This window comes from Narcine bancroftii, chromosome 7 (genome assembly GCF_036971445.1).
Source record: "Narcine bancroftii isolate sNarBan1 chromosome 7, sNarBan1.hap1, whole genome shotgun sequence".
Taxonomy (NCBI): Eukaryota; Metazoa; Chordata; class Chondrichthyes; order Torpediniformes; family Narcinidae; genus Narcine; species Narcine bancroftii.
Genome location: NC_091475.1, coordinates 172,952,580 through 172,966,794, shown reverse-complemented (window position 1 = coordinate 172,966,794; position 14,215 = coordinate 172,952,580). Strand labels below are relative to the sequence as shown.

General features: G+C 46.9%; 1 protein-coding gene across 1 annotated transcript; it reads left to right on the top strand.

Moving 5' to 3' along the window:
• The first annotated feature begins 5,139 nt into the window (after positions 1 to 5,139).
• gjb8 (gap junction protein beta 8) lies at positions 5,140 to 6,482 on the top strand. The gene has a single exon (XM_069891349.1). It carries the CDS (start codon positions 5,292 to 5,294, stop codon positions 6,105 to 6,107), a length of 816 nt encoding a protein of 271 aa, XP_069747450.1. The 5' UTR covers positions 5,140 to 5,291; the 3' UTR covers positions 6,108 to 6,482.
• Positions 6,483 to 14,215: the final 7,733 nt, after the last annotated feature.

The window sequence follows — 14,215 nt, the reverse complement described above, 5'->3', positions numbered from 1 at the left end:
GGAGAGAAATGGGGATGGAGACAACAAAAGGAGCATCTGTAGGGAACAGAGATGAAATGACCCTGATGGTGCTAGAGGAGGAAGAATGGAACAGGCTTGTCAATCACAGCTGAACATCTGAAGGAAATACATGGAGATGCAATGAATGAGAACATAAAAGGAGAGAAATAAATCATCCTGGAACTGTAAATGTTGGAAACTACAAATGTTGGAAGTCTGAAATACTAGAAATATTCTACAATATTCTACAGCATCTATGGAAAAAGAAAAATTTTTGATTTTGCAATGGCAGACCATTCATCAAAAGTGTTTAGCAGGAGTACAAACTGGTTCCCGAAAATTTTCATTTAGTCACTCCATTGTGAAATTATTGAGTTCAGCGTAAGTCCAAGTAATGTGTCAAGATGGAAGATAAGATGCTGCTTTTCAAAGGTTTCCATTCATTTCCTCCAAATCAAAGACGTAGCCATGTGGGCCCTGCCTATTCCTGTCTATGGAATAGACAACTATGCATCCTATAAGAACACCCACTTCATTAACCAAATTTCTTTGGCTTTTAAGGCCTATGCAAATAGTCCCTGAAAACAAGTGTAGAGAATGACAACAAGCATTGGTGTCATTTTGCTGTGAAGCAACAATAAATGCTGCAACAACTGACAGATTCCTAGACTGAAGGACTAACACCTCATATATTGTTCCTGGTTGAAGTCCAGATGAAAGATTGCCATGAACATCCTCAGTGGATACTTGCTCTCTGCTGAGGGACCCCCCACCCCTTTTCATTCTTCCTCTTGTTTTTTTTATGGCTTGCCCTGCACTAAATTTGCAGATCATATTGTATTCCAAGAGTATATTTGCTGGTGTACTCTAGTCTGGGAGTGGCTAATTCATGCAGAGAACTTGTTTGCAAATCATATTGTATTCAAAGGGAACATCCTCTGATGTGCCTGTATCGGGGACTGTCCAGTTTGTACAGAGACCTTTATTTTAGTATGATATTCAACACCTACCACACCATGTGTTGTAGACTTTGGCCACTCAAAAGAACGGCACAAGGCATCCAAATGAAATTAATCAGTGAAATTGCGTAAGTGATGAAAAATTTCTTTATGGTCCTTCCTGCTGCCTAACGTGCACTATGTGAGATGGAGAGTGAGTAGAAACAGAAGCATGAGTTACAAAATGGCAGAGCTGGTCAAACCAACATTGGACAGTGATTGACATCATGATCCTACTGATACATACCAGCTACCTGCATGTTAATCCATGCATCTCCATTGAATGTATCTGCTACATAATTAATTGTGTGGGGTGTGTGGATTCAATTACTTTAAAGTTCCAAATGGCAACCATTGACTTTAGGTTTTGTGCATAATTCTGTTCCTGAAGTCAAGAATAGTGTTTAACTGCACAAGGACTTAGCCAGTCAGGGATCCCAATAGGTGGACAGCTAATCAATTGGGGCAGCTTTTCCCCAATGGCATTACCAATTATTTCCATACTTACTATTGCAAATAATCCTAATTGTGACAAGTGTGCAGGCCACATGTCACTCCTGCTTCAAGTCTTCCAAAATATTCCAAAGTGTTTTTGTAATCTATTTTATTTCAGATGCAACTAAACTATTAATTTTCAGAACAAATGGTTTCCAATTTTAAAATAGATTTCTAAAGGATATAAAAGTAACTATTATATGTATAAAACTGTAGTTTCCCCAACTGTTCTCCACATACTTAAAATATATGCAAGCTCTGACGGTGAATGGATCTGAATGTATGGAAGAGGTGGAGGGAGGGATGGACTGATTTGTTTCTGTTTTTGTGAGAAAAAGTTTAATATGTTGTATATTTAAAATGTCACTATGTATAATTTTTGAAAAAAATGCAAACTACACTGGTCAATTTTTTTCAAAAGATTTGCCTCCTGAAAATAAAATTGGGGATAATTGGTAGATAATTTCAAGCTGAATGCAAAGATAATTTCAGATTTTCTCTATTACATAGGAAATTGCAGAAACATTCTTTTATTGAATTTAGTAGGTTTAATCGCATAATAAGGCTGATATGTTGCGTAAATTCAACTGACCTAAACATGTTTTGCCATTGGTTTGTGCTCATGTCAGTGTCCAACAATAGTCAGCTAGCACTGATGGATTCCAGTTGCCCTGACACCGTTTTTCCACGGCCGCAAGTCCTAGTGAAACCTTTCACCATGTTCATCGCTGACTGCACCAAGATCAACAGGGAAGACGTCCAAGTGCAAATGCAGAAAATAAATTTTCAATGACATGTTGCACTTTGTGGTTTTAATGCTTGAAGTGATTTAAATTCGACAGGAAAGCACAAGCATATGTTATTGTTACAAGATCAAATCAGCAACCACAAAGAAGGCATATCACACAGAGGTAAAGATGAACAATTACTTCATTAACAAAAAATTCACCTTCAAACTTTAATTCAAAATCCCAATGCCCACTGGTTACTATGCATATTTCTATAACAGTGTAAAATTAATAAAATCCCCAGCCTAAATATAACATATGTAATTAAAGTCTAAGTTATATTTCCAACCAGCCCACAGAAAAACTTAGACACAAAACAAACACAAAACACACAAGACTTACAAAACTTTGATCTCAACCGAAGCAAAGATCATAAACAAAATTCAGTTTGTTTGGTAAACTGAAGCCAAAAGATCTTTCAGAGAGAGAGAGAGAGAGAGAGAGAGAGAGAGAGAGAGCACAAAATTCAAAGTTGTCTTGTGTTGCTTGCAGAGAAGGGAACATCTGGCTTGGTCCGAACATTCATCCTTTTTGAAATCCCAACATTCTAAACTGTTTTCTAGACCATGACTCATGCTCTGGGCCTTCTTCCACTCCACAGTACCCTAGTCCAGAAATTTTTTAGATCATTTTCTGCATATGCTTAGTCCATCTCCCACTCTCTCAGCAGTCCATCTTCACCTTGGCTCTCTAAGGCAAACTGTCACTTTTTAACATAAAACCACACAACATATAGCCCAATACACAACACAGAACTCTGTAACGGTTATATTTTAAAACTGTACATGATAAGAACATTTTAAGACAATTTTCATGATCAGCAGCCTAAAATCCATTAAATGCACTCAAAAGTATTCAGGAAGTCAAATCTTTGTTGACCAGTGTTATGTATTGCTGGTTCCAACACCATCAAGCCTTGGTTACTGAAGCTGCACAACTATTTCTGGGCTCTTAGAAAGGAAGACTCTGCATGGAGGCACTCTAATATTGACCAGTAGATATCTCTGTAAATTCCACTCCTATTATGATACCTGGACTTATCTCACTTTTAAGTTCTTGTACAACCAGGTAGGAGGTATGGATTTGACAAGAGATACCTGCTATTCCCATTCCATGGGAGAAATCACTGGCCAGGATTCAGGAGATGTAAAGGTCAAAATATGTTTCCAATGAAATGCAATTCATATTTGCTCATTTAATAATGGTAAATGATAGATTTTTCCCAGTTATGGCAGATGTAAGCAAGACAGTCAAATAAAATGTTAAGTTTCATTGAAATACAGAATAGGTTACAAAGGTCATCACCAACACCAATATTAAAATTGTCTAACTCTTCGAAAGTTTCCTTACTTTCATCAGGATTTCTTATTCTCTGAAACAGTCCCTTGAAAAGGACATTGGTCAAAACACAAGAAATGCTGGAAATACTTAGTAGGGCAAACAACATTTGTAGAGAAACACGGCAAAGTTGGAAGTGAAGAGATTTTGTTGTTTATTTCCGTTTGATGGCCCTGGGTCGCGCCAATGTTCTTGCTTCCTCGCTCAGCTGAATTGGCGTTTCCGTCCGCATGCCTCCCTCCGCACGTTGCACGGATTCCCTTCAATGTTCGCCCTATAAAAGCCCACCCCTTTATACTTTCCAGCGTTTCGTCATTCAGGTGAGTCGCCAACAAAAGGGCAAGGCAGGTGGGGCGGTTTATAAAAGCGACCATTGAAACCAATGTAAGAATTTTGCTCTAGGATTTCGTGCGTAAGCTCTTATTTCTGGTCAGGAGTTGGTGAGTCCTTTATCGGGTGGCGGGGGTCGGGGGGGATACGAGAGGCATGTAATGAGACTCTCTACCGGGTCTTGCACTATCTCTTAACGTCTGGCGAAGAAACGGTACCTCTTCAAACTTCTGGCTGAAGCCGAATACCTTATGTTCGTTTGAACATCTTCACGTCGTTTCTGAATTTGGTTAGTACATTGTGATCGCAGTTCAAAGTTTCCAAGCACGCGAAAGCCATTGATTTTCAATGGCCGCTGAACACTTCTGCGATCACCTGTGTTTTTAAGAAACTCTATTGAGAATTTTGCGGCTCCTCATGAGGTGCACGGTTTCATTCCTGATTCGAGTTCTTTGCAGATTGAATTTCCAAATTAGCGAGTCGCTTTAAAATTTCGTCGCTTTAAGTAATATCTAAATTCACAATTTGGGTTGCAATGACGACCATTCATATCGGGAAGTTTCAACCAGTTATTTTAGTACTAATTAACTTTCGATTAGCTGTTTATGGCTCCATTAACGTGAACAACGGGTGTTAATGGTACATGTTACAATAGTGACTTTTCGAGGTCACAAAAATCTCTAAACCACTCGAGCACCGGATTTCATAAATCAAAACTTCCAGGGAATCGATAACTTTGAAACTTAACTTCAGGATTTGAGCAAATAACGAGACTGTTTGTTTCTCTGAACAATAGTCCGCCGCCACTTAGACACTCCCGGACTTTGACCTGAACAGATTTGTTTTTTACCTGTGTAGTATCTCAGTTGGGAACGTCTAACTCCACTATGACCAGTTGACGTTCTCAGACGCTGTTTTTTTTTCTGGCGAAGAGCTAAGGGGTGAAAGTGCTGTATTTTCTACCCTGAAAGGTTAATTAACTACTGCCTCTGGAATGCGGACTCCGAACACTTGTCGACTGACGCCATCCGCCGGCTTGTAACTTGGAATCCTTGCATTGCGGCTCCAATACTTGTTTTGATATTGAAGTCTCGAAAAGTCCAATTGCCCTTTCCATCTTCAATAGCCATTTGGGGTTTGAGCCACTGAGGCAAGCCGGTTCCCTGCGAAGGGGGTGATTGTTGAGTGAAGCCATCCACCCCTGTGTGGCTGTGCTGGAGAAACTTTTGGAGTGGGGTGGAAGGGGAGTGATGAATCGTGAGGTTGAAAGTTAATTGGACCTATAACTGCCCACTGCTGACAATTCGCTTTGTTTCACTTTAGACCCGACTAACGGCAGAAAATGAACTGGGGACAACTGCACCTTATCCTGGGAGGGGTCAACAGGTACTCCACCAGCATCGGTAAAATCTGGCTCACGGTGATCTTCGTCTTCAGAATCATGATTCTCGTGGTGGCGGCGGAGAGTGTTTGGGGCGACGAGCAGTCGGACTTCATCTGCAACACTTTGCAGCCTGGCTGCAAGAACGTGTGCTACGATCAGTTCTTCCCAATGTCTCACATCAGGCTGTGGTGTCTCCAGCTCATCTTCATCTCCACCCCCGCCCTGCTGGTCTCTCTGCACGTTGCGTACAAGCACCAGGAAGAGAAGAGGTCTTTGGAAAAACGGCAAGGTTTCTTGAAAAGGGAGGAAGTCGATGCCTTGAGGAAGCGGAAGATGCGGATCGTTGGAGCTTTTTGGTGGACCTATGTCATCAGCATCTTCTTTCGCATCCTATTTGAAACGGTTTTCACTTACATGTTGTATTTTCTGTACGGTGGACTTCGGATGGCCCGCATGGTTAAGTGCAACTCTTGGCCCTGTCCCAACACCGTGGACTGTTTCATTTCCAGGCCAACGGAGAAAACGGTGTTCACTGTTTTTATGATCGTCGTCTCCGGCATCTGCGTCCTTTTAAATGTGGCCGAACTGTTTTACCTGATGGTGAAGGCTTGCACACGGCAGCCCTGCTGCGTCGGGCGCCATCCCGGCCACCACTCCAGGAGGCAGGAGACTCAGCAGAATGAGATGAACGAGCTGCTGTCCATTGAGGCCAAGCGCCAGAAAGAGACATTGGAACTGGGGAGACCTCCTTCAGTGACCCCTTACTCCGAATGAGGCGCCTGTCACCGGGGTCTGGCTCTGGTCCACCTTCACGAGTTTAATCTCCAGTGGCACCAGCAGTTCCAGGAACTGGACACCAAACGTTGTCTTCGTGCAATTCCAGTATTAACGAGCGCAGTCGGAGATGGTCAGGAACGAGCTCTTGCTGTTGATTTTCTTTCTCGACCTTTGTTTAAGATTCATTTGTTACAGTGAGTCCATGATCAAAATGTTCTCCCAAGTAGGTGGTTTAACGTTTTAACTGCGGCTGTGTCGATGCTGTCGCCTTGAAACACAGGGGAGTTCCGGGTCTTGGCCACGTTGGGGGTGGGGGGAGACGGATACCCTGGTAAGAATGGGCAAATGTAGATTTGGAACAATAAAATTCTTTACGTCCACGTACTCTTGCCCTTTTCTTGTTACCGAGCTAGTGGGAAGTTTTCAAGTGCCAAAAGACCATGCTGGCGAGGGATAACGGCAGTGTCAATCCGAACCCAAAGTCGTGCGGGAATGAATGCCCCGTGGTTTGATTCGCGTGGAGCGCTACTTGCCGGACGAGGGTTGCATATCGTTTCCTCACAAGCCGTGTTGTAATTGAAGCCTTCAACAATGCGCTGGCCATAAAACGTGGAACAGTCAGGACAGGTCCTTCGACCCGCGTTTCTGCGTAGAACTTTGCTACTTGCGTGTGACGTGTATCCCTCTCCAGTGTTGATCCAGGAGCGGCTGAATGCCGCCACCACACATCATGACTAAGTCATAAGAGTCTGATGGTTAGAGTCTTAATTCCCTGTGTTAAGTGAATCCTTGGATGGGATAACACTACCTCTGTCTGTGGCAATCCTCTTCAAGCTTCTATCTCTTCCAGTGCTCTCGACATGACGCCTTCCACCCCAGGACCTCTGGAACGTCCTCTCCAGCAACACCGCTTTCCCGCCACTGGTAATCTCTTGCATTTCTTCACTCTGCGTTTTGCTCTTACGGCTTCACTACGAATAGGAATCCCACCACCTTCGGTGCATCATTCTGTCATTTCTGCCGGCTGCACCTAAACCCCACCACCAGGCATGTCTACCCCTTTCCAGCTTCTTCAGGGATCTGTTTCCCCTAACTATCTTTTTTCTCTGCATCTGCAGGATGTGAAATACTTGCTCTTCACTCACCACCATCCAGGGTTCCAAAAAGCCATTTCACTAGGAGGCAAAGATTAATATGCACCCCTGAACCTAATCTATTACATTTCAGTAGAGACCAAGTGGACCAAGTGCCGTCTGTCTGCGATGATCATCCTGAACTTCTGTTGCGCACTGTTTCAATTTCCATTCCCTCAGCCCTGTCTACCCTTTTCTGCTAGAGACTCAATGTGAACTAGTGAAACAAGGTGGGTGAGCTTGCAATACAATAAGCAATGAATACAAACTCTGGTCGAAACTAATAGTGGAATTGATGGGGGGGGGGGGGCGCAGGGAGGAAAGTTGAATACAAAACAAATGGCCACCACCTTTTGTCTCTGAACATTTTTGATAGGATTTCTGTCTTTAATCTGCAGCAAAGCTATTTTGTCAAATAACTTGACCCCAAAAATCATGAATGGTTATAATTCCCCCAACTTATTGAAACTAGAGACTAGGAACCTGGCATCTCTGAAATGATTACAGTTAAAGATCCAGAGTTTACTAGAGGATCTGGACCAAGTGTTAAAAACTAGAATGAATTTTAAAGTTAATATTGGATGCTCATTAAACTACTTGAGGGTAATAGTAGAGGGCCCTAATCCAAATGTGGAATTGCATCTTGTAGGCTGGAATTTGGGCAGAAGTTGTTTGGCATGTTGGATCTTGGCTGCTATTCCTGTAAGATGTCTGGTTGGAATGAAAGAATTGTCTGAGTGTTACCAGTATGCAAATGAAAAAGCTGATGCATCCTTGGAGACTTGAAATCCTTTTGAGTTTAACCAAGAATGCTTTGTGTCAAGTCATTAGGAGAGCTTTAAATTGTGCTTTAAATGATTAGCAAATTAAAGGATAGTGAGGGATGTTCTTTAATCTGCTTTTGAAAATTGGTGCGTAATGTATTTGATTCCTGATTTTATGGCTTTGTTGCTACAACAGATTACTTGATTCTGAAAAAAAGTTGGGCAGTGTGGGGGAAAAAAAAACTAGCAAGAAATGGTGATTGTGGGAGGAGAAACTGATACTGAGAGGCAGGAGTTGAGATATTCTGGAGTAATGAGGAGACATTAAAAGATTTATAGACTGGTTGTTTGTTAAATGCTTGATCAAAATTTAGATTTAAATTAGAACCTGGATGTAATAGGTTGACAATCTACATGCTAATTATTTCCTGAACCTGAAGTATTTTTGAATCAACTTAGTCATGATGTTTGGATGGCAGAAAAGGTAAAGATTTTTGAAGGATGGAAAGTCTATTTGCAAAGGGTTAACAAACTGGATGTAAAGTAGACCCATAATTGCAAGTTTGGGGGATGGCGTAGTGGGAGGGCGAATGGCGTAGTGGGGGGGCGAATGGCGTAGTGGGGGGGCGAATGGCGTAGTGGGGGGGCGAATGGCGTAGTGGGGGGGCGAATGGCGAGGTGGGGGGGCGAATGGCGCGGTGGGGGGGCGAATGGCGCGGTGGGGGGGCGAATGGCGCGGTGGGGGGGCGAATGGCGCGGTGGGGGGGCGAATGGCGCGGTGGGGGGGGGCGAATGGCGCGGTGGGGGGGCGAATGGCGCGGTGGGGGGGCGAATGGCGCGGTGGGGGGGCGAATGGCGCGGTGGGGGGGCGAATGACGCGGTGGGGGGGCGAATGGCGCGGTGGGGGGGCGAATGGCGCGGTGGGGGGGACGGATGGCGCGGTGGGGGGGGCGGATGGCGAGGTGGGGGGGCGAATGGCGTAGTGGGGGGGCGGATGGCGTAGTGGGGGGGGGGATGGCGTAGTGGGGGAGGGGATGGCGTAGTGGGGGGGGAGGGGATGGCGTAGTGGGGGGGGAGGGGATGGCGTAGTGGGGGGGGAGGGGATGGCGTAGTGGGGGGGGAGGGGATGGCGTAGTGGGGGGGGAGGGGATGGCGTAGTGGGGGGGAGGGGATGGCGTAGTGGGGGGGGAGGGGATGGCGTAGTGGGGGGGGAGGGGATGGCGTAGTGGGGGGGGAGGGGATGGCGTAGTGGGGGGGGAGGGGATGGCGTAGTGGGGGGGGAGGGGATGGCGTAGTGGGGGGGGAGGGGATGGCGTAGTGGGGGGGAGGGGATGGCGTAGTGGGGGGGGAGGGGATGGCGTAGTGGGGGGGGAGGGGATGGCGTAGTGGGGGGGGAGGGGATGGCGTAGTGGGGGGGGAGGGGATGGCGTAGTGGGGGGGAGGGGATGGCGTAGTGGGGGGGAGGGGATGGCGTAGTGGGGGGGAGGGGATGGCGTAGTGGGGGGGAGGGGATGGCGTAGTGGGGGGGGAGGGGATGGCGTAGTGGGGGGGGAGGGGATGGCGTAGTGGGGGGGAGGGGATGGCGTAGTGGGGGGGAGGGGATGGCGTAGTGGGGGGGGAGGGGATGGCGTAGTGGGGGGGGAGGGGATGGCGTAGTGGGGGGGGAGGGGATGGCGTAGTGGGGGGGGAGGGGATGGCGTAGTGGGGGGGGAGGGGATGGCGTAGTGGGGGGGGAGGGGATGGCGTAGTGGGGGGGGAGGGGATGGCGTAGTGGGGGGGAGGGGATGGCGTAGTGGGGGGGGAGGGGATGGCGTAGTGGGGGGGGAGGGGATGGCGGGGGGGGCGGGGGGGAGGGGATGGGCGGGGGGGGCGGGGGGGAGGGGATGGGCGGGGGGGGCGGGGGGGAGGGGATGGGCGGGGGGGGCGGGGGGGAGGGGATGGGCGGGGGGGGCGGGGGGGCGGGGGGGGCGGGGGGGAGGGGATGGGCGGGGGGGAGGGGATGGCGGCGGGGGCGGGGGGGGAGGGGATGGCGGGGGGGGAGGGGATGGCGGGGGGGAGGGGATGGCGGGGGGGCGGGGGATGGCGGGGGCGGGGGGGAGGGGATGGCGGGGGGGGCGGGGGGGGAGGGGATGGCGGGGGGGCGGGGGGGAGGGGATGGCGGGGGGGGCGGGGGGGAGGGGATGGCGGGGGGGCGGGGGGGGAGGGGATGGCGGGGGGGGAGGGGATGGCGGGGGGGGAGGGGATGGCGGGGGGGAGGGGATGGCGGGGGGGGCGGGGGGGGAGGGGGGGGCGGGGGGGGGAGGGGATGGCGGGGGGGCGGGGGGGGAGGGGATGGCGGGGGGGCGGGGGGGGAGGGGATGGCGGGGGGGCGGGGGGGGAGGGGATGGCGGGGGGGCGGGGGGGGCGGGGGGGCGGGGGGGGGAGGGGATGGCGGGGGGGGGCGGGGATGGGGCGGGGGGGGGCGGGGGGGGGAGGGGATGGCGGGGGGGGGCGGGGGGGGGAGGGGATGGCGTGGTGGGTGCTACTCTTCTGAAAGAACACACAACCAGAAGGGTAGATCTCATTGAGCAGAAAACTGGTTTATTGCTGGCTGCTGGGCTGGACTTGTACCTCCAGTCCGGACCTGGTTGAGAACCGCACGGGGGGGGGGGGGGGGCAACGTAACTCGGGTATCACGTGGTCCCTCAGTGTGGGCTTCTGAGCCCAGTGCGGGCTTCTGAGCCCAGTGCGGGCTTCTGAGCCCAGTGCTGAGAAGGGGAAACCCCTGACAGTGCCATTTTGGCAAGCTGCCCTGCCATGTGGATTACAAGCGGGGCTGGTTCGCCTGCCTAGTGGAATGCCGCCACAATGGCTTAATTATTCAACATACCTTCAAAGTGGTATACTATCATTAGTTATTTTCAGAATTATTCACTTCAATTTAGAGGAACATGAATGTACATCTGAGTCCATTCACTTGATGCAATTAAAAGGGAATAAATCAAAACATTGGTTGTCTGAGTACCTGTCGTTTTGAAAGATTTTCTCAATTTTTCTCCTTTTAATGAGGACTATCAGTGAGTTAGTGCATGTTTCATATTGGGAAAATTGTTAATAGGACTGAAAACTGATTCTCAGAAGTGAGTTGATCTCTAAAATTAAGGAGTGCTCCAAGGACTGGGTCTTGGCATTCAGTTCATTTATCATGACTTGGACGAGTGTAATCCAGTTTTGCTGATGACATTAAAATCTTTACATTTTAACATGTAAATAGGGTGAAACTAGTCATATTTTAACATGGGTGTTGGGTTGTGCCCTTTTTTGTTAAAGGGCAGACTGAATGTAATGACTGAATGGAGCACAAAAGGACCTGGGTGGTGGTGGTGGTGGTGTGCATTAAATGATTAGACTGTAGGTGCAATACAGAAGTGAGAAATGGTGCTATCTTTTACTACTAGAAGCATTTTTACAATGGTTTGGGTTATTCGTTACACCACATCTGGTGCTGTGTACAGTGATTCTTATTGAAGGGGAGGTGGGAGATGCACCTGATCATCACATTGAAGGTATTGGATATTCTGGTGGATGATTCATTGAATGTGGAAGCTTGTCAGATGGAAAGTGACAGGAGAACCATACCCTGGTTCTGAGTAGGAAGAGTGAATGTGAAAAATGGAATGCATTCTGACAATGTACAGTTGAAGAAAAAGACGATCATGTGGAAGGTATGATCGGAATAGAGTAGAATGAAATAATTCTTTATTGGGAGAATAGTGTGAAGAAATCTTGAGTCTTAGCTCTATAAGAGTATGAATACAATTCCTTTTGAACTACAAGTCTGCACCAATCACCCATTTGCACAAATTCTACTTTAAAATTTCAATGAACTTTCCTAGATTCTAACACCACTCTGCACTCTAGGTTAAACTTTGACAACAATTAATCAGAACTTCTTGATGAAACGTGTGTGCTCAGAGGGAGGACATGCAAACTTGAGACATTGCAATGTGTTAGGCATGAACCAGGGTTATTGGAATGGAGGTGGTAGCTGTGCCTCTACCCTCCTGTAGCTTGAGTAGATGTTGTTTCCCAGTCTCTTCCCCTGAAATGGAATTGGAAGTTGAGGAAAGAGACAAGTGCGTAAAGAGTGTCCCACAATTAAGTAAACTAATGGCTTCCTTCAATGGAAGGAAGTGAGTAAAATCAACATTCTCAGCTAATTTGAGGGTGGCCATGGATTGAGTCAGTTAGGTCTCTATTCAAGAAAGGTATAGGCTCTTAGACTGTTCTGAGATGGAGAGATGGCCATACTTGTTCACTTTCTGCCTTGCTTTGCATTATCTACAGGTGCAAATAAAATTTCCCTGGTGAAGCAGTGATTTGCGCACATTTCCAAAGCAAAAAATGCAGGAGTTGCATCATTGTATGGTCTTCTGTTCAAGAGACAACCAAACGGACTATGTTCCAGTCCAAAAATGTTACCTCAAGCTGCTGGTTTGATATGGCTAAATTTCAAAACTATTTCCACCTGCTTATTTGTTTCAGGTCCTTCACATAGTCCCAACAAAGTTCAAAGAGAAATTGCCCTTCATTAGGTCACATTATTTCCTTCTGGACTTGAAACTGAATTCAACAACTTCAAACTTACTTATGGCATGGTTATTTCAGATTTTGTACATTGATTCCATAATCAAATTCTGATAATGCACTTATTACTTACATTTTTGATCCCATCATTGCCTTCATTCACTGAATACCTACTTCCTCATTTTTTCACTCCTTGTTGTCATCAAAGCACCCTCTCCCACATTCTCACTTACACTTGCATCATTTCCTACATTTTAAAATGTGTTTTGTCTCTATTTCCATTTGTGATAATGTCATTAATCTGAAACATTAGTTTTCTCTTTAGGTTTCCAGCATTTTAAAAACATCAAGATGTTTTTCTCCAGTTCTGGTCTATGTTCTGGTCAAAAGTTGCTTTGTTTCCCTATAAGGTGCCTTATGGAGTTTCATGAGCATCTATTCTTAGTCTTGTTTTCCTATGTGCATTATTTCCTTCAATAATTCTGAAATGTGTATACATTTCAGTATTACTGAAGGAATGTAATTATGGGGAAAGTTTGATAGGTGATTCTCTGGCCAAACAAAATCTTTTTATTTAAAAAAAAAAGTTCTGTGAAGCACTTGTACATTAATCATTGGTTCTGATATCAACAGAAAAAGTAAAGAAATATGCTCTTAAAATAGTTAAACAAGAAAGTCTTCAGCCACTGATTTTAGTTTAATACAGAAGTGCTGGAGAAACTTGGGTCATGAGGCATTCTTTATGTAGCAAAAATGCATGACCAACTTTTTGGACCTGAGCTCAAGGTATGAGTTAAAAAAAAACAGACCGGCATCTGACTAAAACAATGTGGGAGGAACACAGGCCTAATGGCAGAAGGTTATAGGTGGATATGGGTGGGAGGGCAGAAAAGTTGGGGAGGGGATAGCTCTCTGAATGGAGAGGGAAGGGAGTGGGTTGCTGGAGGAAAGATCTAGGATGGGATAAGAGATGAGTGGGGGCTTAAAAAAACTGGAGAAGTCGATGCTCTTTGATTGGAGAGTGCACAAGCAGAATATTGGGTATTGTTCCTCCTATTTGCAGGTGGCCTTGATCTGGCAGTCCATGTCATCATGGAATTTAAATCAATGGATATTGGGAGTTCCCTGCTATTGCAGCAGACAGTGAAGATACTCAATAAAGCAATCTCCCAGTCGGTGTTTAGCCTCTGAGGTAGAGGAGGTCACAATGGTTGCTCCAGATGCAGTAGATAACCCCTGCTGATTCATGTAGTGTGGCTTCACCTGGAAGGACTTATTTTTGTGGTCCTGAATGGTGAGGGAGGAGCTATGGGCAAGTGTAGCATTTCCTGCAGTTACATGGTTAGGTGCCAAGGGGGAGATTAGTGGGAAGTGACGAGGAAGTAATTGAGGGAGCAGTTCCTGTGGAATATGAAGAGGGGAAGATATTTCATGGTGGAATCACTTTGTAGGTGGTGTAAATTGCAGAGGATACAGGGGGTAGTGGAATGGGAGGTGACCACAGGGGAATTCTGTCCTTGTTTTCTCTAAGGAGGGAGAGGGCCAAGGCAGATGTATCAGAAATAGATGTGGGTAAAGGCTGGGTTGATGGCAGTAGAGGGGAAGTTGCACTTTTTTGAGGAGGTTATCTTGGATGTTATAT